The sequence below is a fragment of the Caretta caretta genome, chromosome 2 (genome assembly GCF_965140235.1).
Source record: "Caretta caretta isolate rCarCar2 chromosome 2, rCarCar1.hap1, whole genome shotgun sequence".
In the NCBI taxonomy this organism is placed as follows: Eukaryota; Metazoa; Chordata; order Testudines; family Cheloniidae; genus Caretta; species Caretta caretta.
This window is the reverse complement of record NC_134207.1, coordinates 114,589,287-114,612,670: the sequence shown is the minus strand read 5'-3', so window position 1 is coordinate 114,612,670 and position 23,384 is coordinate 114,589,287. Positions and strand designations below refer to the sequence as shown.

Below are 23,384 nucleotides of genomic sequence, written 5' to 3'. Positions count from 1 at the left end.
CGGGCTTTGTTGCAAGGTTAGGTTCCTGGGTTAGTGGTTCTGTTGTGTGGTGTGTGGTTGCTGGTGAGTATTTGCTTCAGGTTGGGGGGCTGTCTGTAAGCAAAGACTGGCCTGTATCCCAAGATCTGTGAGAATGATGGGTCACTACCAGCACTTCCAGCTATCTTCGAGACACCACTGACTTCCTGAGGAAACTACAATCCATCGGTGATCTTCCTGAAAACACCATCCTAGCCACTATGGATGTAGAAGCCCTCTACACCAACATTCCACACAAACATGGACTACAAGCCGTCAGGAACAGTATCCCCGATAATGTCACGGCAAACCTGGTGGCTGAACTTTGTGACTTTGTCCTCACCCATAACTATTTCACATTTGGGGACAATGTATACCTTCAAATCAGCAGGACTGCTATGGGTACCCGCACTGCCCCACAGTATGCCAACATTTTTATGGCTGACTTAGAACACGCTTCCTCAGCTCTCGTCCCCTAATGCCCTTACTCTACGTGCACTACATTGATGACATCTTCATCATCTGGACCCATGGAAAAGAAGCCCTTGAGGAATTCCACCATGATTTCAACAATTTCCATCCCACCATCAACCTCAGCCTGGACCAGTCCACACAAGAGATCCACTTCCTGGACACTATGGTGCTAATAAGCGATGGTCACATAAGCACCACCCCATACCGGAAACCTACTGACCGCTATACTTACCTACATGCCTCCAGGTTTCATCCAGACCACACCACACGAGCCATTGTCTATAGCCAAGCTCTACGATACAACCACATTTGCTCCAAACCCTCAGACAGAGACAAACACCTACAAGATCTCTATCAAGCATTCTTACAACTACAATACCCACCTGCTGAAGTGAAGAAACAGATTGACAGAGCCAGAAGAGTACCCAGAAGTCACCTACTACAGGACAGGCTCAGCAAAGAAAATAACTGAACGCCACTAGCCATCACCTTCAGCCCCCAACTAAAACCTCCCCAATGCATCATCAAGCATCTACAACGTATCCTGAAGGACGACCCATCACTCTCACAGATCTTGGGAGACAGGCCAGTCCTTGCTTACAGACAGCCCCCCAACCTGAAGCAAATACTCACCAGCAACCACACCCCACACAACAGAACCACTAACCCAGGAACCTATCCTTGCAACAAAGCCTGTTGCCAACTGTGTTCACATACCTATTCAGGGAACACCATCATAGGGCCTAATCACATCAGCCACACTATCAGAGGCTCGTTCACCTGCACATCTACCAATGCGACATATGCCATCGCATGCCAGCAATGCCCCTCTGCCATGTACATTGGTCAAACTGGACAGGCTCTACGTAAAAGAATAAATGGACACAAATCAGACGTCAAGAATTATAACATTCAAAAACCAGTTGGAGAACACTTCAATCTCTCTGGTCACTCGATTACAGACCTAAAAGTTGCAATTCTTCAACAAAAAAACTTGAAAAACAGACTCCAACGAGAGACTGCTGAATTGGAATTAATTTGCAAACTGGATACAATTAACTTAGGCTTCAGTAGAGACTGGGAGTGGATGGGTCATTACACAAAGTAAAACTATTTCCCCATGTTTATTTCCCTCCACCCCCCACTGTTCCTCAGACGTTCTTGTCAACTGCTGGAAATGGCTCACCTTGATTATCACTACAAAAGGTTTCCCTCTCCCTCCTCCCCCCCCGGCTCTCCTGCTGGTAATAGCTCATCTTAAGTGATTACTCTGGTTAGAGTGTGTATGGTAACGCCCATTATTTCATGTTCTCTATGTATATAAATCTCCCCACTGTATTTTCCACTGAATGTATCCGATGAAGTGAGGTAGCTCACGAAAGCTTATGCTCAAAAAAAATGTGTTAGTCTCTAAGGTGTCACATGTACTCCTTTTCATCTTGGCTGTGCTGTTTTAAGATGTTGTGCAAAAGAAACATAAGGCCAGCTCCTCTTTTGGTGTAAATCAGCATAGCTCTATTGCAATCAAGGGAGCAATGTCAGTTTATACCTGTTGACTCTGCTGCATCATGTAATTTTTCTCTTCTTCTTTGGCTGTGTTTGCATCAGAGAGAGACCCAAACCCAAGCCCAGGGGCTGATCACCCTGAGCTATGGGGGCAAACTTTTCATCGTCCTGAATTTAACCTCGCAGTGCAGGTCCCATATCTCCCTCATAGAGAACTGAGTAGGGAATGCTAACTTTTCTATAGGATTTTTAAAACAACCTATAGAATTCTCCTCCACCTTCTGTAGATTTGCACTGAGGTCATGGAAGTAATACTCTGAAGACAGCCTGACTGCACAGGTGTAGTTGAGGGTATGATCTGCCATGAAGAACCTATGGCTGGTGGTGATGCATGAGAGTGAAAGAACCAGTCTGGACTCTCAGAGCCCAGAGGGAATTTGAGGGACTGGCAGTTAGGAAAATACATCTTCTTGAATACAGAGCCCATATGATATGGAAATCATTGAGACACAATGAATATACAATCTCCTGGTGCCATTTTTACAGAGTCACTTTTCATGAAGAACTTCACTTTAATAGAGAAAGTTTGAGAAAGTAAAATGATTTAGTATTAACTCTACTGGATTCTATTAAACATCAACAAGTGTGCACCAAAACCACCGGGGCCCACCATATGAAACCAGATCAAGTTATCTTCTCTTTAGGAATACTTGGATCCTGTATTTTGTTGAGCGAGCCCCCTGATATTTCTATCACACATTAGTATCTATTTCACTGTAATATTTTGACACTGAACTTGCAATATATTATTTTGTTACTTTCTATAGCAAGTATCCTCAATTTTCTTCTCTTCTTTCTCCCTTAATTAACTGCCCTTTTATCTTCTGCCTGCCTCTCCCTTCAGTTTTTCCATTGATTATCTTTTCCCTTTCTAAATCTCCCTGTTGTTCTCCTGCACTCTCTCCCTCTAATTCAACCAGAGCAAGAGGTGCTACAGTCCCCCCACTAGACTTTGAAGTGAATTGTGCAGGTAATCTGAAAATAGTATGGATGCACAGATCTCCTCTTGGCTCATAGGGATAACATGATATGCAATTTAGTCCTGGCATGTTAAATTCCCAATCCAGAATGTTACCAGGTGCATAACCTGTGAGAAGAACAAAATGTGTATGTCCACTTTGTTTTTGTGTCTTATTCCCAGACAGCTAATCCATCCAGGTTTCTCTTTGATGCTTTGGTAAGCAGTAGCAGCACTCAAATGATGCAAACAACACCCTGGTGGATGGAATGTGTTACAGTGCTGAGCTATCGGCATTGCAATGAAGTAGTAGTTACCCCACTGAAGTACTGCCAACTAATTTAAAATTATCTAAATGCATCACTAACAATATAGAGACATTCTTAATTTATGCTGACGATTCAAGTACACTTTCACTCCAGGACCTGTTTTTTGTTTGTTTATTTGGATTTGCAAAGCACCTCTCCAGGTATTAACTCTAGGTATTAACAAAATGTTGAGGCTAATAATAGAAATCAAATATATCAAGCAAGGTTAGTAAACATGTGAATGTAATATAATTTTATGGCAGGCAGCTTTATGTTAAGCAGTGCTTTCAATTAACATACTTTTTGTCAAAGCAATCCTGCAGTCAGTATAATTACTTAGCTTACTTTTGCTTCAAGATTACCTGAAACCAAAAAAGAAAAAGTTTTGAGTTCTTGTTAGAAATTAAGAAGAAAAAGTTATAATATATTAATATTTCAGAATGTTTGCTGTTGCGAAAATGGTGGTTTCATGGTGAAATTTCTGAGCAGACATTCCTAATAAGTCTTCACCAGCCCAATTTATTATCTTTCTAGTTTTGGAAGTCATGGCAATGTTAAAATTATTACTCTCCTTTTTATTTTTCCATATGGACTTCTAGAAAAACATTGGGTGAGCCAAACAAGTACTGAATAAAGAGTGCTTGCTTTCACAGGGCATTTAAAGATGTGGTGTGAGTCCCACGGCAAGATCATGAGGTAATTTATTTGCCAGTTACAAGTTTACCACAGATATATCCTAATGTACATTGTGCAAGGGATGAGAAATCTTGTACACAGATGCATGCATTTCTTTATTCGTAGCAGTTGCTTTGTTTCATAAGCATCCTGTAAAATAATATCATTTAATATTTTCCACCAGTTTCCATGGTTGTGATGACCAAATGGCTTCACCAGAAGATAGAGTATGTTGGAGAAGGAGTTTATCACAGTGATATTTCTTTTCCTTTACTTCATGGCTTCAGAATTCATGGAGGAAGCACTCCTTTGAAAAGAAAGCTTCATTTGCCCTTCCTCTTGTATTCCAGTATTACTATTGTATCTCCTGTTCAGAAACAGAGGGGAACAAATTGCTAATCAAACGCACAAATAGAAAAGTTCATTTATATGTGAAGCATGTTAGCATAGTGATAAACCAGAATCAGTCCCTGGAGTCTCAGCACCCCTGAAGTTGAGTGGGATTGGGATAGGGGTGAGAGCTGAATTGTGCAGTTTGGATCGATCTTTATTTTCAAGGTAGGAGGGAAGACAAACTTGCCTGGGTTGTGCCCAGCACAAGTTAGATTATTAGCCACTGAAGAAGAATTTGAAATGCACCATGGGCCAAGTCCTGGTGCCACTGAAAATAACGAGTGTCATAAGAACAATTTTTAAAAAAGGTTTAAAAAAAGGAAAACAATGGGTGTTCTACCATGGACTTCAGTGGGGAAAGGATCTGTCCCTGTATTAACTGGATAAAAGAATATTTTAAAACAAAGGATTTTGGAGTCCAGACATTATCTTCTCTCCCCTCCATTCTCTATGTCCCAGCCTGACACTTGCTGTTAGCCAGTTGGCAAATCATTCTGTTTGCCTTCTTGTTGCACTGGATGTCCAGTATCCAGCAATAATTAATGTAGGTCTTGGCAAGCTTTTGCAGCCTACTTAAAGTACGGCTAAAGGCTCTGCACCTTTGCAGATGGAGATGAAGTGAATGCATCACATTATAGTGAGAAAAGAGGAGAAAATGTATACACTTTCTCAGGGCTTCTTCACCTGGCATGTCATTAAATCAAACTATCCAATACCATGTGGAAGATTAATGACAGATTTATACTTATTGCCCCTGAAAGAATTAATTGTGTTCCACTAAACGTGTATTGCAAAATGGACAGAAACAAAGAACAATACAATTTAACTCTCATGGGAAAACAGTGAATGTGGAAAAGGGTTGGGTTTTTTTCCCTTTAGAGATGTGAGAGACATTAAGATGGTGGTCTGAACTGGCCAAACCTTCAGAAGCCTCCCCACCCATCTTCCCACTCTTCCTGCCCTTTATCCTTTACTATTAACAATCGTCCTCCTGCTTACTGAGAACATTTTAGAGGACCCTTAGTGGCCGACTGCCCTAACCTCCAAGAACATCCTTTGTGGGGAGGCTCTGAAGCTCTTCCTCCAGCAACAGAACTGGGTTCCACTGCTGGCCCTTTTCAGCTTGCCTGGTAGAATTACACCAGATTGCACAGCATGCAGGAAGCATCCTGACATACAGAAACATTCCTTGCACAATATCCTAGCAGAAGAACCCTCTTAGACTGACCAGTGCAAACGGGTATCTCATGGATAGGAAAAACAGGAGGTACTTGTACTATAGTGGTCATGTACAATTCTCATGGGTAGTCACCTGTCAGGGATGGTATGGGTTTACTTGGCCCAGCCTCAGCACTAGGTGCTGGAGTTGATGACTTCTTGAGGTCTGTTCCACTTCTGTGTTTCTATGATTTTACATGCTGGCTGGTGTGTATTTATATGGTTGGCCTCTGCTGATGGAATCATGCTTGCTTGCTCACTCAAGTGTTTGTGATTATGTCGCCCTCTAGTGGATGGCAAAGAAAGAGGTGATAAGCCCTCTTAACACTGACAGGAGATGAAAATCCTCTAGAGATACAGGTCTGTCTTTCAAGAATAGAAGATCCAGATTCTTGAACCCCAGTGGTCATTTGTGGTTTGACTGACAAATATGAAGCATCTCTAGAGAGAGAGCCACAGACTAGTTACAAAGCAATGGCTGACAGAGGAGACAAAGACAGACTAGGCGTTTGGCTCATGAGTGCTGAGACATTAATAACACCCTTTTAATTCCTGAAACTTGAGTCCTTTCCCCTACCACAGACGTATGGAGCTTGTGGACATAAATAAAGTTATTATTTTACTAATGTAATGAGGATACCTTGCTCATTTACACTTCAAATGTAAAGGGAGCAGAAATGAAGGTATTTCCTAGAAAGAAGAGTCTTTTTTTTTAAAGTCTGAAAACTAAAAGCAGAATCGTAGAAAATCTGGACTGCAATAAAGAAAAGTGGAACTTGGATCTGGCGTGTTAGTTTCTCAGAGAACACAGGCGTTTTATAGTTTATTTAAAATGTGACTTTCTGGTGAGGCCCACCCCTGTATAATGCTAAAATTTATCACTTCCCTCCCTCCAGGGAGGTTCAGATCCTTACAGCTTATCATTGTAGGTACTGCATTCTCGATTCAGAAGCAGTTCCAGGGAAAATGCAGCCACTAGAAAGCTTCAAACTTGCACCCCTAGGTTCCAATACCACTTTTTAAGTGCACTGAGGTATGCCTTGCCACAGTTGCTGTGCTTCCTAATAGTTCACCACATTGTACTAAGGAAGTCTGGCTGAAGAATGCAAACATAGCACCCATAAAATGTGCAGTCCCTAAACTTTTTATAACTGTCTATGAACTAGAGTGCATACCATAAAAACAGTACTACACCAAAAGACGGTTAAGATTATGATCATGTTCCATAAGCTCCGGCATCATAAAATTTATTGGTAGCTTTCTTTTTTTCATGCACAAATCATATTTCAGTTAAAAATTCCACTCAGTTTCTACAGGCATGAATGTGCACTACCAATGGCATGCTGGAAGGCCTTTGATTCTGTAGCTTCAGAGAAACTCCTGCATGTTGAGAAAGAAGGGATTTTAAGCGCTTATAATTTTCTCCAACTCAAATCTGATTTTCACTTGACCAATGGAAGGCACAGTTGCAAGCAAGGGATTATGACTCTACTAAATTTTAAGTTTCAAACACTAATCACTGATGCTTCAAAGCTCTTTAAAACAAAACAAAAAAAGTTGCAAAAATCTTTTTCTAGCAACGTGAGGGTGTTTTTATCTCCCACGAGTATTGCTAAAAAAAAACCAAAAAACTTTCCCTTTTTCTGTCCAACTGATAATAACCCTGCCACAGATCAGCCAAAATGATATTTGACAAAATTATAAGCATCTGAAAGTGATGGTTTTGAACAAAAATTCATTACCATGCTTAACTATAGGCATTACTGGGTGTTCTGCCTGTAATAAAGACTGCATGAAGGTTTGGTATAGTATAACTGGGTTACAGGAACTCAGGTAGGATCACACAAATAATCTGTACTTAGTAGCCTTGATCCTGGAAATTGTTCTGGGTGGGTAGATGCCTGTCCCCGTGCAGAGCCCCCACCAGTGGGGTTCTGTAAAGCCCAGAGGCCCTCCCACATCCTACAGCTTGCAGGACTGGGAGCAATATTTTCTCTATCAGATTGGACTGTTGGTCCTTTAAATCAATATTCTGCCTTTGGCACTGAATAATACCAGCTACTTCAGAGGAAAATTTTAAAAATTGCTTCATGTACCTCAGCCAATTATTCTGTTGTACATTGTGGGGAAGGGATATCCTTCCTGAGATTTGGTGACTGGCCTACATCTCAAAGTTTGACATCTGACTACTGGGGACATGAAAAAATTCCTGAATCTGATTCACAATAATCAATGCTTGATGGACTTTCTTGGGAGTTCCAGAGCTTTCACAATCACAGGCCATACGTTGTTTGTGTTTCATTATGAACTGGGCAGGGCATTGCCTGTGAATGTGTGAGAACTTGCTCAAACCATAAGTAGGTGTTACAAGAGTGTTCTTTGCTGGTACATATGTCAATAGTCAGTTAATACATAAGGTGCCAGTAGATGACATGCAAGTTTATATGGCCTAGTTCTTGGGTTTTGATGAACTAATAAAATTACTTGTTGGTCTGCTTTGCAAATGGCTTCCCTGATGCACAGCGCTGCACAAGTTCTTAACATGGTGTGAGAGTGGAATCTGAACCCACACGTCCATATGAAGGCCAGAAAATGTCTTTCCTTGTGCAGCTCTTCACATCAGTTCTTACCAGTGGTGAAATCTTGTGAGGGGAACAGCCAAGTTGTTAGGAGACACAGGCTGGAGTTTGAAAGAAAACAATAAATTTATACTGTGACACGCACTTTATTGTGGGGAGGTGGTCCTTTGAGTAGCTTGATGCAGTATAATTACTTCTATGGTGGATCTCCTGTATGTTTTACTATGGTATTGCTGTGCTGTACTATAGTCCAGTAATTCTCAACCAAGGGTACACATACCTCTGGGGGTACGCAGAGGTCTTCAAGGGAGGACATCAACTCATCTAGAGATTTGCCTAGTTTTACAACAGGCTACATAAAAAGCAGTAGCCAAGTCAGTACAAACTCAAATTGCATACAGACCATGACTTGTTTATAATGCTCTATATATTAAACACTGAAATGTAAGTGCAATCTTTATAGTCCAATTGATTTATTTCATAATTATATGGTAAAAAGGAGAAAGTCAGCAATTTTTCAGTAATAGTGTGCTGTGACCCTTTTGTATTTTTATGGCTGATTTTGTAAGCAAGTTGTTTTTAAGTGAGGTGAAACCTGGGGGTACGCAAGACAAACCAGTCTCCTGAAAGGGGCACAGTCGTCAGGAAAGAGACAAGGTGGGTGAGGTTATATCTTTTATTGGACCCACTTCTGTTGGTGAGAGAGACAACTTAATTCCCACAGCACGAAGAGTCTGAAGAGACTAGTAGCAGGAACTCACATACCACTGAACACACCCTCTGAATAAACATACATTGACAACTAACAAGCAAATATATATCCTATGTATGTTAGAAAGGCAATTGTTTTGCTTTCAAGCGATGCAGAGCTCTTCTTCCAGGTCTGGAAAACTACTCAGAATGTCACAGCAAAATACAAAGGTGGAACAGATTGTTAAACATAAGGAGTTGACAAATGTTCCTTTTTCTGTCAGAAATTGCCCTGTGTGTTCACATACAAATTATTTTATATCATTTAGTCTCATGCCCTAAGCCAGGATAATTAAACCACTTTGGAAGCAACTTTAGTTCTAACTTCACTCCTTTGGTTGTATGCCTCCTTTCCAAGCAAGTTCCCCATTTAGCATCTGGGCCTTTAAATTTTAGAGAAACAGTTAACTGCAGGCCTATGGAAGCCATTTTACAAGCAATTACAGCTTACTACCACAGTCTGCAGCTTCTTCTCCTGCAACCAGTGAGTGTTTGATCTTTTGTCCTTTGTGTTTGTTTTCTAGGTTAAGTTTTGCTCATTTCTTTCAGGGTAGGTATAAGCCACTTGTCTGTTTTGTATGAACTTACTGGACACTTGCAAATTTAAAGGCCCCAACTGTTTTGCATGGCTTCTCCCTAATTCATGCATTTAGATCTCTTGCAAAGTAGCTATCTGGTGATAGCCAGTAAGGCAACGAGCATCCCAGATAGATCCTACTCACATCTAGCTCAAAGTAGACAAGTAAAGAAGCTAGAAAAGGGTTTGCAGGTCTGCTGAAGGAAAAAGAAAAGAATCAGCTGTTTCTCTAAATGTTCAGATTTACACTAGATCAGGGACTACACCAGAACCTCAAATCATAACCCCTTCCTCACTATTTTTGGGGGAGGTTTGGATTCAAGGACTTTTGATCTGAACTGCTCTGGGTGGTTTTGTGTTCTGTTGGGAACAAAACCATGGAGAGGACCATTTCATCCTATTTTGGGATTCCTCTTTCAGTTTGACTGGTGGAAATACTGTAAAACCTGGGTTTTTTTGTGACATTTTCTACCTATCAAAAATGGCTCGTGCTTCACTTTTGGATGCACAGACCCATGGGCCAAGCTCTTAGGTGGTGTGAATGGTTACCGAACAATATTAGAAACTTTTAGCATTAAAAAAAAATTATTAGTCCTATTTTTTGTATCTCTCTGCCTGTATATTTGGATTGCAGTGGCTACCTTGAGTCCAAGCCAAAGCAAAATGGAAAATAACATATTTTTAAGACCTCAAATGCTGCATAAGAGTTTCTCTGGAAAAAATTAAACAAATTTAAGGTCTGCTAACTCTTGGCTGTCCAGATGTAGAAAAGCATATTATATTATCAGAAAGAGCTCAGAATGCAGGCTCAAAAATGGTACAGTGCCCATTTCTCTGCTGTGGCACACAAGATACTGAACCTTAAAAAAAAGTCAGTCCTGGACTTTGGAATAATTTTGGGGGAAACATGCATGTTGTGTGAGGAAAGAGGAAATCTTTTTGTGGCCGATGCTTTTAATTTTAAGAAAAGTTGTGGTTGCTTAAAGCTGCTCACAGGTTAGAATTGTAGGCAGTTCTGGGGTAGATGGATAAGTGGGCACAGTACAGGTAAGACTATTAAAGGTCTGTAATAGATGCAGTTCATCACATGCTGTGGGCATCAGGACTAGGAATCATCAAAATTTTACAATGCAACATTTTTTTGAGAGAAAACTGGGTTTTTCACAAAATGAAAATTCTCATGGAAGGTGGTGGTGTTTTTTAAAAAACTGAATCCATCATAGAATGAAACGGTTTTGGTTGATCAACAAAAAATCAAAAATTTCCACAAAGAAAATGTCGTTTTCTGACCAGGTGTAATCATGCCCACATATACGGTATATGTGTGTACATAATTTCAATGGATTAGATAAGTATGCAAGATAAAGTTATTTGATTGAGAAATTATAAGCAATTTTAAGTAGTCTTATAACTATACATTTTATGTTTATGTTGGCTAGGTGAACAGCTGAACTCAGTCTCTGCATAAATGAGTTATTACTGACATACTGAGCTACTGATAGGAATAAAAGATGAGTCCAGTGTAACCGGTAGTTGTTAAGATAATGGCTGAGAAGGTCTGTTTCAAAGAAGAGAGCTAAAACAAAGAGATGAGATTTATTGACCAGTGATGGAGGGGGATAGTAAGGAGAAAGCAAACCAAGAGGGAGAAGGGTAACCTGATTGGGAAGAAACAGAAACCCGTTGTCGTTGGCACCAAGGCTGGATATGGTTGTTAAAGAAGGAGAGGGAGAGATAGATTGGACTCTGGGGAGTCGACGTGCTAACTGAGACACTCTGGCAGCCTGCAGGATTGACAGAAATGTCTAAGGACATAAGCATATATAGTATTCTGTTTTCACTCAGTAGTACCTACAAGGTTTAAAGGGTGGGTGCAGTCTTTGACCTAACTGTATTTTATTCTGCTTATCTTTGAATTACTTTGGTTTTCTTGATCTAATCTTCTTCTAATCGGCTTTGCCTTATTTCAATTACCATGGTGCCAAGGAAACAAATTTCTAATTGCTGGTGAGAAGCAAGAGGGAGGAAAACGTATCTGCCCTGGAGCCCTCAGTCCAAGGCATTGGGCAAAAGACTGCCCAGTCCTACAGAGTGTCCTCCAGATGCAAGCTACAGTCAGTAAGCAGCTTGGGAGAAGCGTGGTGAATTTCAGTAGTGACAGGCATAAGTGCCTGAAGGGCACAATAATTATAATGAAAAGTTATTTCTATATTTGCCAATAGGATTCTAGGCATACCATTATATTTTTCCATAACAGTAAAGGTTAAATGGTGGCATTAAGCCACTGTCCTGCCAGGGGTGCAGAACAAAACAACAGCACCTTAATGGGAGTTCCAGAGAGGCCTGGCACCTCAGGTCGACCTACCATTTCACCCTTCAGTTCTGTGCAGCATTCACTCTTCTTGGTGGCACACCATTTCTGTAGGCCAGCCCAGAGAAGGGTGGCACAATGGCTTTGCATTCTCTCCACCCTTCCCAGCCCCCTTTGTAGTCTGACCCTACGTCTCTAGAAGTATGCAATCACCACAACATTAGTCCACAGACATTGAGAACTTCATTTAAAACCATTAGGTTTGCTCTGCAATGAGAATGAGTTGGGCATTTATACAGCACCTTTTTTCTAGGAGGATCCTAAAACACTGTGAAAGCTCAGCAAACTAATCTGGGGCCAAATCCAGCAGTTTTTTTACATGGGCAAAATTCCTTGAGAGTTCAGTGGGATTTTTGTCCCAGAACAAAATGAGCACGGATGGAGGAAGATTTCGCTCTTGCATATTCTATCCTACTACAGGAATACCTTCCCTTGGCCACTCTCATGTAGCCACCTATAGGGTGGAACCAGCAACCATTGAAGAGTGCATGGCAAGGCTAGACAATATCGTAGGCTTTGAATGTGAAGAACTGAACATGCATTTAAAATTACAAGAGCTGGGAAGAATGTAATTTAGCAAACAGTAGAAATATTAACCCAGGACTAATGCCCTGTACTTGTGTGAAAAATGCCATAGGATCATTAATTATCACAAGAGGCCATGATTTTATGTCTGCTTTGAGTAATAAAAACTATACAGTGTGGGTCAGATCCTCAGCTGGTGTAATTCAGTGGAGTTCTGGTCACTTCAATAGTTCTGCATTAGTTTACATCAGCTGAGGATCATGCTGTGCGTGTAAAGTACCGGTACTTATTTTGCTCTCTGAGTCAGCCACCTGCACCTTCAAAATATGCATAGACTGAACTTGTCCAAAGGTCAGAGTATAGTGAGGGGTTGGAAGTGGTGTTCTGGATTGGGTTTATCTTTGACCAACAGATCTTAGTGAAATTGAGTTCTCCTTTTTAGCTGATTGTATTTAGCCATCAGTTCCAAACACACTAATTTGAATTTAATTTGATGACTGGTTAGTATGTTCATTTTCCTTCAGTCAGTTATCATCTTGGGCATCAAATCATTTGTATTCCACTTGTGCTGCTTATATTGATAATCTCCAGTTGTTGTAACTGACTGTTAGGGTTAGGAAATAATGGAGAAACACCCATTATTATCCACAACTCTCTGACACCACATTCTACAGGCCATTACCCTCTGACCCCACTGAGAATTACCCAAAGAAACTACACCATCTGCTCAAGAAACTCCCAAAAGAAGCACAAGAACTGACACACTGACACACCCCTAGAGCCCCGACCAGGGGTATTCTATCTGCTACCCAAAATCCATAAACCTGGGAATCCTGCATGCCCTATCATCTCAGGCATTGGCAACCTGACAGCAGGATTATCTGGGTATGTAGACTCTCTCCTCAGGCTCTACGCTACCAGCACTCTCAGCTATCTTCGAGACACCACTGACTTCCTGAGGAAACTTTAATCCTTTGGTGATCTTCCAGAAAACATCATCCTAGCCACTATGGATGTAGAAGCTTTCTATATGAACATTCCACACAAAAATGGACTACAAGCCATCAGGAATAGCATTCCCGATACCATCGTGGCAAACCTGGTGGCTGAACTTTGTGACTTTGTCCTCACCTACAACTATTTCAGATTTGGAGACAATTTATACCTTCAAGTCAGTGGGACTGCTATGGGTACCCACATGGCCCCGCAGTATGCTAACATTTTTATGGCTGACTTAGAACAACGCTTCCTCAACTCTCATGCCTTACGTCCCTACTCTACTTGCACTACATTGATGGTATCTTCATCATCTGGATGCATGGGAAGGAGGCCCTTGAGGAATTCCACCAAGATTTCAACAATTTCCATCCCACCATCAACCTCAGCCTGGACCAGTCCATACAAGAGATCCACTTCCTAGACACTACAGTGCTAATAAGCGATGGTCACATAAACACCAACCTATACCAGAAACCTACTGACTGCTATACTTACCTACATGCCTCCAGCTTTCATCCAGACCACATCACAGGATCTATTGTCTACAGCCAAGCTCTAAGATACAACCGCATTAGCTCCGATCCCTCAGACAGAGACAAACACCTACAGGATCTCTATCAAGCGTTCTTAAAACTACAGTACCCACCTGGTGAAGTGAAGAAACAGATTGACAGAGCCAGAAGAGTACCCAGAAGTCACCTACTACAAGACAGGCCCAGCAAAGAAAGTAACAGAACGCCACCAGCCGTCATCTAAAGCCCCCAACTAAAACCTCTCCAGCGCATCATCAAGGATCTACAACCTATTCTGAAGGATGATCCCTCACTCTCACAGACCCAGTCCTCGCATACAGACAGCCCCCCAACCTGAAGCAAATATTCACCAGCAACTACACACCACACAACAAAAACACCAACCCAGGAACCAAATCCTGCAACAAACCCCGGTGCCAACTCTATCCACATATCTATTCAAGGGACACCATCATAGGACCTAGCCACATCAGCCACACCATCAGGGGCTCATTCACCTGCACATCTACAAATGTGATATATGCCATCGTGTGCCAGCAATGCCCCACTGCCATGAACATTGGCCAAACCGGACAGTCTCTATGCAAAAGAACAAATGGACACAAATCTGACATCAGGAATCATAACATTCAAAAACCAGTTGGAGAACACTTCAATCTCCCTGGTCACTCAATAACAGACCTAAAAGTGGCAATTCTTCAACAAAAAAAACTTCAAAAACAGACTCCAACGTGAAATTGCAGAATTGGAATTAATTTGCAAACTGGACACCATCAGATTAGGCCTGAATAGAGACTGGGAGTGGTTAGGTCATTACAAAACCTAAACCTAATTTCCCCCATACTAATTTCCCCCTGCTGTTACTCACACCTTCTTGTCAACTGTCTGAAATGGGCCACTCTTATTACCACTTCAAAAGTTATTTTTCCTCCCTCCATGCATCTGATGAAGTGGATTCTAGCCCACGGAAGCTTATGCCCAAATAAATTTTTAGTCTCTAAAGTGCCACAAAGACTCCTCGTTGTTTATCCATGAAGTAGTGAAACTTATTCATAAGACATTAAAAATAAACCTGTCTTGCACTTGTTTCATCAAACAGCAAACAATCACAATAGATAAATGAAGCAAAAAGCTGTCTTTGAGAGAGCGAGAGCAGGAGCAACTGTTCTGCATGCTACTCCAGAAGAGAATCCCTGGGGAAACCTGGTAATCTGTAGTACAGGGTAGCACAGTTCACTGTTTGTATGTCTCTCCAAGGAATAGAGGCATGCTTGTTTACAAACAGATCTCTAGCTACTATACCTTGCAGTGTTTGCCATGCAATTAAGAACAATTTATATTCCTAGTAGCAGAGATACTCTGGCTTTTGATCACAGATTTGGGGCCAAATTCTTTGCTCAGTTACAACTCTGCAGTCCCTCTTAAATCAATGGACATGCACAGTTGTGTTTGAATGCAGAATCTGGCCCTTCATCTTTTTTTTCATCTCTATGGCTACCTGCACCAGTCCTCACCTGGCAAGTTTAAGCAAGAAAAGGCTATGGCCAAGTTTTCAAACCTGGGTGCCTATAGCAGTCATCCTATTTGCAAAGGTTTGGAGCACCTTGGATCCAGAGTTACTCAGCACCTGCCAAATTCAGTCCATTTCTATTTAGGTGGATGTTGAGATTCTAATTTTAGGCACTCTGATTTCAAATTTTTGGCCTGAGATTTTTGTGAGTCTTCACAAATTTGGTCAAGGATAAAATGTTTCCAGTAAAAAGATCCCCTCTCCCACTCCCCTTCCCAAAGCTTGCAATATTCCACCCTGGAACAAATCACAAATTTTCACACATTTGTTCTGAGTAAAATATATAAATTTCCCCCCCAACAGAAACCTTTTCATCTCAGAAACTATTTTTGAGGAGTGGGGGAAGGAGATTCAAAACCAGAGGGAAAAAAATAATCCTGCATTTTTTTTTCTCACTGTATAACATAACTACCTAAAATAATATTTTTTTCTGTTAGGTGGGTTTCTAAATGGGGTGTTTTTTTAAAAAAAAACAACAACCTTGGCTCATGCCACCAACTCGTGGCTGCAGAAGCAGAAAGGAGACATTGAATGGTTGGTTAAAGACCACAAACATGCCATTTATCATGTTCCCTTGACAGAAGCTCTGATGCTTGCACTCAGGTACATCAATGTCAGTTTTCTGTCATCGGTAAACCCTTAGAGTGGTCAGTTTAGATGAGCTATTACCAGCAGGAGAGTGAGTTTGTGTGTGTATGGGGGTGGGGGGGATGTGAGAAAACCTGGATTTATGCAGGAAATAGCCCGACTTGATTATGTAAAGAGTTGTCACTTTGGATGGGCTAGCACCAGCAGGAGAGTGAATTTGTGTGGGGGGGTAGAGGGTGAGAAAACCTGGATTTGTGCTGGAAATGGCCCACCTGATGATCACTTTAGATAAGCTATTACCAGCAGGACAGTGGGGTGGGAGGAGGTATTGTTTCATATTCTCTGTGTGTATATAAAGTCTGCTGCAGTTTCCACGGTATACATCTGATGAAGTGAGCTGTAGCTCACGAAAGCTCATGCTCAAATAAATTGGTTAGTCTCTAAGGTGCTACAAGTACTCCTTTTCTTCCTAAACAGCAGCAGTCCATAGTTCAATAAATTCTACGCGTGGGTACAAAAAGTTTAGGCCAGGGGAATTTTGATTCTGTGCATCATGGTGTGAGAAGGAATCAGATTCCAATTATTGTCCTGGCAAAAGGCCCTTCTCCAGTTACATTAGGGAAAATTGATGTAACACCCATTTTTTGGGGGGAGGGGGGAGAGAAGGTGTTACTTAAAAAACTGGGGAGCTTTATTGGAGACCCAACACCTGCTTTGTGCCTGACCCCCCTTTAGACAGGCACACAAAGCACTGCTCCATTATTTGGTCTGCTTCCACTCTCAAAGCACATTTCAATTTTTCATTTGATTACACGTGGAAAAAAAAAAAGTGAACTGACCCCAAATCATACGGTTGAGAAACTCTCCAATGTTGTAGATCCAGACAATGAGGACAAGGTTACTGCAGAAAAAGGCCGCTAGACCCACTGGGCTGAAAAAGGTGAAGAGAGGATATACCCACTTTCCAGTTACAGAGTAAATCCACAGGACCCTAGACAAGGAGAGAAATGATTTTTGGTTAGGACCATTCAGTTAGAAGAAGAATTTAAAGATTTTCCATCCAGGAAGGAATATGTTATCACAACTATCATGGTAAAGAATAAAACAGATCAACTAACAGTAAACTACTGATATGCAGCATCTCCACTGGGCAGTTAGAAAGCTGGACTCTTTTCTGTGAAGTACACATGTCATTTAACACGGATTAGAACACATGCAATGTTCTACCAGGACCAGCTTGGTACTATCATGACCCAACTTCCGTGAGTATAATGGTATTTAAATAACTGAAGTAAGTCTTCTCAGTTGAGAAATAGGGATATTTAACTATAATGTCCTTAACTATATTGTATAACAGCAAATGAGCTTTTCGACACATCTTTTTCCAACTGGTTGCCCTGGCTTTTCAGATCAGAGACACCTGGGGAGAGGAAAATGCTATTGCTCATCTTTCTGTCCCTTCAGCAGTGACCAGTCCATCGGGGAGCAGCTGGAGGAGGCAAAGATTCCCCAGCACCTCTTCCCTTTGTCCCATAGAGAAGGGGAAGGAAGAGCAACTGTAGGTAGGTAGCAGAGAATGTGGTGGCATTGTCCACCCTTTCCCCTTTCTGGGCTGTTTATAGGGCTTCATATCCTTCATTCTGTCCTGCTTCCTCTCCCCTCAAACCCAATCTACAGCTTGCTGTGGCTACCAGTTAACGTGAGTTATTTGCATACTGTGACTCTTATCGGTCAAAAGAGCCTTAAAAGATAATTTTTTGATTGATAAATTTTTTTTATAATACGACACATCTGTGGATAAGTGTAATTCAAATGGCACCTCACTGATCCGAATTGGATTACAATCTCAAAGGTAGTTCCCTGAAAAGACAGGTAACATAAAATTAGGAGATTTGTATTATATTAGGCCAGAAGGATGGGCTGAGGCTACATTGAGCTCCTTTGCGGTAGTGGGGGCATCACCCTTGTAATACAATCTGACAATGGAAGAAACCCGTGCATTTGGATCACAAAGTCCTGAGTTCTATTCCCCAAGGGCTTGTCTATGTGGTAGGGTAACATGCCCTGTGGGGGTGTGGTTTCTAAAGCAGACTACCATGTAGCATGTGAATTGGTCCATGTAAACCCTGCTGGTGTGCACAAAAGGTTCTCTAGTGCCCTTTAATTTAGTGCTGTTTCAAACAGTTAAACAAGCCCCAGGTCCAGCAAGATTTAACTGGCAAGCATGTTGTTCATTTTTTGTGGCCATGGATCTATTATAATTTTATTGGGAAGCTGAGCCATGTCTGTTGTCTCCGTAAAGCTGCCCCTTAGACTTTTCCCAGCACTGCCAATAGGGAGATATTCTGGTGATTTTTTCCCCACTGCCAGTATTTTCATGGGAGAGTGTGTCACTCTGTGAGAAAACACTAGCCTGCCACTTGGCTTTGTGAGTCATGCCTCAGGATATGTGTGTCACATAGATACCCCACCAGAATTAAGATATGTCACAAATCTGAGAAACAGGTAAATGCTAGAGAAAACAGTAGAAGTGTCCTTAAAGCAGGAAAACAGCTCAGCAGTAGTTAGAGAAGGCACTCGTAGGATATAAAAGAAGAGGTGTGTGAAGAAAGATTTGTTAGCGCTCAGTAAGAAGGTTGATGGAAGAAACTGGTTTTGCTGGTAATAGAATTTTATTGGGCTGAGCTTGGAAACATTAAGAGTAGAAACTAGTTTTATAGATCCATCATAGGTCCTCTGATCAGAGGAAACAACTGGGGTGTGAAACGACTGAGGAAATAAAAAAGCCGAAAAAAAGGCCTCAATAGTGATAACAGGAAATATTATCTACAAGACACTAATTGGAGCCTCAGTGGGGAAAATGATGGAGTTGGCTTTTTTAGTATTCTGTAGAGTCTATATGTATTTTTTTAATATGATACCCATGTCTCAGCCAATTACAGAGCCAATGATCCTAGTCTTAGGTAGTAGGAGATTAGATTGTGTGGATCAAATTTTTCAAACTTGGGTGCCTTAGGACAGGCACCTAAATTGATTTTTTTATTAACTTAAATAAGTGGCCTGATTTTCAGAGACGCCAAGCACCATCATCTCTCACTTGAGTTGATGGAAGTTGTGAGTAATCTGGCAGGCTGTTCTGGTGCATAAATACGTATTTGGTTGCCTGTCTTTAGGTACCTAAGTTTGAAAATTTTGGCTACAGTGAGCAGAAACAATGGACGGAATGGACCAAATTTTTAGCAAACATCTAAAAATGCATTATCAGACTTTGCACCCGTTGTACAATTGCACATTTTGCATATGTGATTATTGGTTCAACTCCCAAACTATATTCAGATGTCTATTATTTTGAAAAATTAGGTATCAATTTAGAAATGGAATAAAAAGTAGTTTTGTGATAAGAAATAGAATAGAGTATCAAGTGACAACGAATAGTTCAGGGTAATCTTGAAGTAATGTTTGCACTTCTGAGCAATTATAGGAAGGGTACAACTTAGCTGATGGCACAGGGGTAGCAAGTATACCAAAACGCTATAGTATTTGGGGACAGCATGTATAAATCAGTAAGACTTGATGTACCATAATAACCTAAAAGGAAGAAGACTTAGGGTTTCTCCTGTCCTCTCGTTACATGTTCCTGATTTCCACTAATCTTAATGGGAGCTACACTCTCACTGAAGGAAGAAAAGTAGTCCCTGAGGTGATATTCAAAGAGATATGTAAAATCAGGACAGGCAAAGAACGTATTGATGCAAATTAGGTATTTGAGATAGCATTATTTCAAAATGAGAAGGTCATGAACTGAAGCTGAGCACAGGTATCTAGCACATAATATAATTGAAATGTTTTAATTCATTATCAAGATGGAGTGGACACATTACTGGAAAGCGATGGAGTAGAGACCCTCCATTTATGTACTTATTTTATTTAGTTACGGCTTAAGATGCAGTACGCACTATATGATTATTTATATTTCCTGAGCTTAGAAAGGGGGTATGATCTCCTTCTCTTTATGGCCCAAAGTACATTTCTGATGACTGGCGCCTAAATTACTATCCTCTTTGCTGTTACATTGATTTTACAATTGAAATGGAAAAGGGCAGGCTGTTTTTAAGGTCTAAAATTGTATAACCCAAGAGTTCAGAGATACAAGCTTTGGTATTCTAAGACAGGGAAGAAGATTACAGGCCAGGTTTTTGATACTTTTAATTGATTTCAGGAGGATTACTTGTAGAGTAACGTCCTACTCAGCATGAGAAGGAGTATCAAAATCTGTCATTACAGGAATTCACTAACACGTCTGCCAGGTTTCTCACCACACCTGGCAGCCTCCCATGGTTGGAAACCACCCCCGACTTTTGAGTACAGCAAAAATAAATTTCTGTAATGAAACCCCACGTGGAAGCAGGACCTTGAAGAAAGGCGCATGCATGGGAAGCCATTCTGGCTTCTCTGCTTGACTCTTCCCTTGCTTTCCTGGCGAATCCAGCAGCTGACATGGCAAATGGGCCACCTGAATCCATAGATATGGAAGAAAGGGGAGTAGTAAAGATGCTTCTTATGGAGGATAAGGCCACATGATTGGACTATTGACGATTCTGCAACATCAGTGAAGGCAGCAACAGCAAAGTGTTGGCACCTATAGGCTGGATGCAGAGATTTAAAATGTAAAGCAATGTTTTAGTATAAAGACTTTGGGGCTGAATGCTCAAAAGGAATTAGGCTCCTAACTTCTGTTTAGACCCCTAATTTCTATTGATTTCAATGGAAATTAGGAACCTAACTCCAGCTGATCATTCAGCTCGTTTTGTTGCTGGGAACCTCAATGGAAATTAGGAACCTAACTCCAGCTGATCATTCAGCTCATTTTGTTGCTGGGAACCAAGGTGAGTAAAATGAAAGGTTCTGTGCTGTCTCCAGGAGACAGAAAGCACCAGCATGGAGATTGGCATGAATGTGCATGCAACAGTAGGAAACTGGAATACAAAGGGCAGGACTCTACAGAAGATGACACAAGGGACAAGTAACAGATAGCTATCTGCTTGGGGGCCCAATAGCCAGGATATGGAGTACTGTGATCTGTGCTTAATTTGTGCCAGGACTTGCCAGGGCTGAGCCCCGGCACCTCTAGGCTTGGGGGTTCATAGCCTCAGCACCTGGGGGCTTGCTGCATCAGTTAGGAAAGTAAAAAAAAAAATTGCTTGAGCCCTGGCACCTCTTTCATTACAAATGGAGCGCTGACTGTGATATACTAGAAGCTGAAGACAACAGCAACTCAAAGGAAACTTTGGGAGAAACCACTAGTGCAGGATGTGACTAGAACTCGGCTTGACCATGGTTGGCCTGGTTGTGATTGCTGATTATCTAGGATACTGATTCTTCATCCAGTGGGCGCTCCCAGAGTGGAAAAGCATTCTCCTTCTTTTCAGTGTGCAACATCTGAGACCGTGACCTCCGCTCACTGGAACATACATGGGTTTAGGCCCATGTTCTCACATCAGACAATACTTGCTGTGTGGTTTGGCAAGTTGATATTGTTGCAATCAAGGCATACCCCCACCAAGAAGTCTGGATAGTACTGGCTTAAAACAATTGGGTTTGCGTGATAGATCTCCGTCCTGCCTCTAGCTGAAACCTGGCAGGTCCATGTCAGATCCTTGTGTTACAAAACAAGAAGGTGATTTCTTCTCTGGTTTATTTAGGTCATTGTGGTAAGGGTGGCTGCTGTTGAGGTGAAGTTGTGTGGGGCAGAGGGCTCTGTGGGAAATGAAAATGCTAAAAGCATGCATCTCATGGCGTTATTCCTGTCCCATGGAGGTGGGGCAAGTTCCCAGAAGCATAGTTTGATCATGAAGACAGTAAAAGTCACAGAGCCTCAGAAGAGAACAAAATGTGGCTCAACGCTAAGTAATGCAGCAAAATGGTACATAGGAAAGGAATTTGGGACACAACGATCCTAATTTCATTAAGGTTAAGATTAGATTTGGATAAACCATTCCTAACACATGGTCATATAATGTAGTAGCAAAGTCCAATATTTCCAAGCCACTATAGAAGGATCTCAAATCATAAGTGCATTTTGTCTGTACAGTTTATGTTATATTCTGGGTTTTCTTTTAGTGGGATTGAGGCAAATAATGTAATGACAAAGGCAAATTCATTCAGACTAATGTGTTCACCGCCATAGGTAAGAACTTGTAGAAACAAAGAATTCCCCAGTTCTTCCTCCTTTTCCAAAAGATGCCACACCTGTATGAGAAGCAAGCTTATTCTCTTTTTCCGGAGTAGGTCATTTAGAGAAAATCCCAGGGGGTTATAATACATAATTCTTACCAGCTGAGATAGGCAACAGAAACAAATCCTAATAGGATCAGTCCTTTCTTCTTTGGTGGATAACAGTGCGGGGTAGCGAAGATCTCCAGCAGAGCAAGTGGCAACACAATAGTGTGCTGGGAAGAAAAGGGGATATGTCAGAGAGTGGCAATAGTGTGTTGTGGTAACCAAATTAACCAAAACGCTTGTGGCAATGTGTACATACATGCAAACAAATTATTGGTTAACAGTATAGAATGCCACAGAAAAGCATGCCACTTTACCAGTGAGTAAATCCCCATGGTACAGCAAGCATTGAAAATTTCTTGTTACACAGAAAAAAGTATGATGATGAGGTGCTACTATAGAACACCGTACTGCTGTGCATTGTAATCGCTAATGGATAGTGCAGGGATTTACTGCATTATCAGATGTACAAGGAAAGTTGGAGTGATCTCCATGTATACAGTAGTACAAAGATCTTGTGGAATCTATCACTGTTTATTCTGAGATGGAAAGGAAAACCCTCTTGGCATTTTCTGAAAGACTTTCCATGCATAATTTAAGCCGAAAGGTGATTTGTTTTTTCCTTTAGGTAAATTTGGTGAAAATATCTCTAGCCATTTCTGAGTCATTGGAGAGTGGGAAAAAATGCTTTAAACTCACCTTTAAATAAAAACCAATTTGGGGGAAATGTTATGTGCTGAAAGGTGAAGAATTGTTAGGATTAGAAAGCTACAAAGAGACAGAAATGTTAAGAATAGAAATAAAGAATCAATTTCCAATACTGCAAACAGTGTCCCAAAGTTCCATTCCCAGACTGGTGATGGTTAAATATATTTATCAATGATCTGGAAAATGGTGTGGCTGTTGAGGTGACAACATTTGCAGAGTACACAAAATGTAGTTAGGTTAATAATGATTAGAAAAGACTGAGGACTTTCACAGAGACCTAACAAAGCTAGGTGAA

General features: G+C 41.2%; 1 protein-coding gene across 2 annotated transcripts in view; it reads right to left on the bottom strand.

Moving 5' to 3' along the window:
- ADTRP (androgen dependent TFPI regulating protein) overlaps positions 1-23,384 on the bottom strand; it is a 95,391-nt gene that overhangs the window by 41,730 nt on the left and 30,277 nt on the right. Inside the window, exons 4-6 of one of the 2 annotated variants that reach the window (XM_048839864.2) lie at positions 22,436-22,551; positions 16,942-17,093; positions 3,443-4,366 (exon numbers count right to left, since the gene is read on the bottom strand). In XM_048839864.2, coding sequence (XP_048695821.1) covers positions 4,323-4,366; positions 16,942-17,093; positions 22,436-22,551 — 312 coding nt within the window. In that variant the 3' untranslated portion in view covers positions 3,443-4,322. Of the gene's footprint in view, positions 1-3,442; positions 4,367-16,941; positions 17,094-22,435; positions 22,552-23,384 lie in introns of those variants that run through there. The other variant, XM_048839862.2, reaches the window with a different exon arrangement.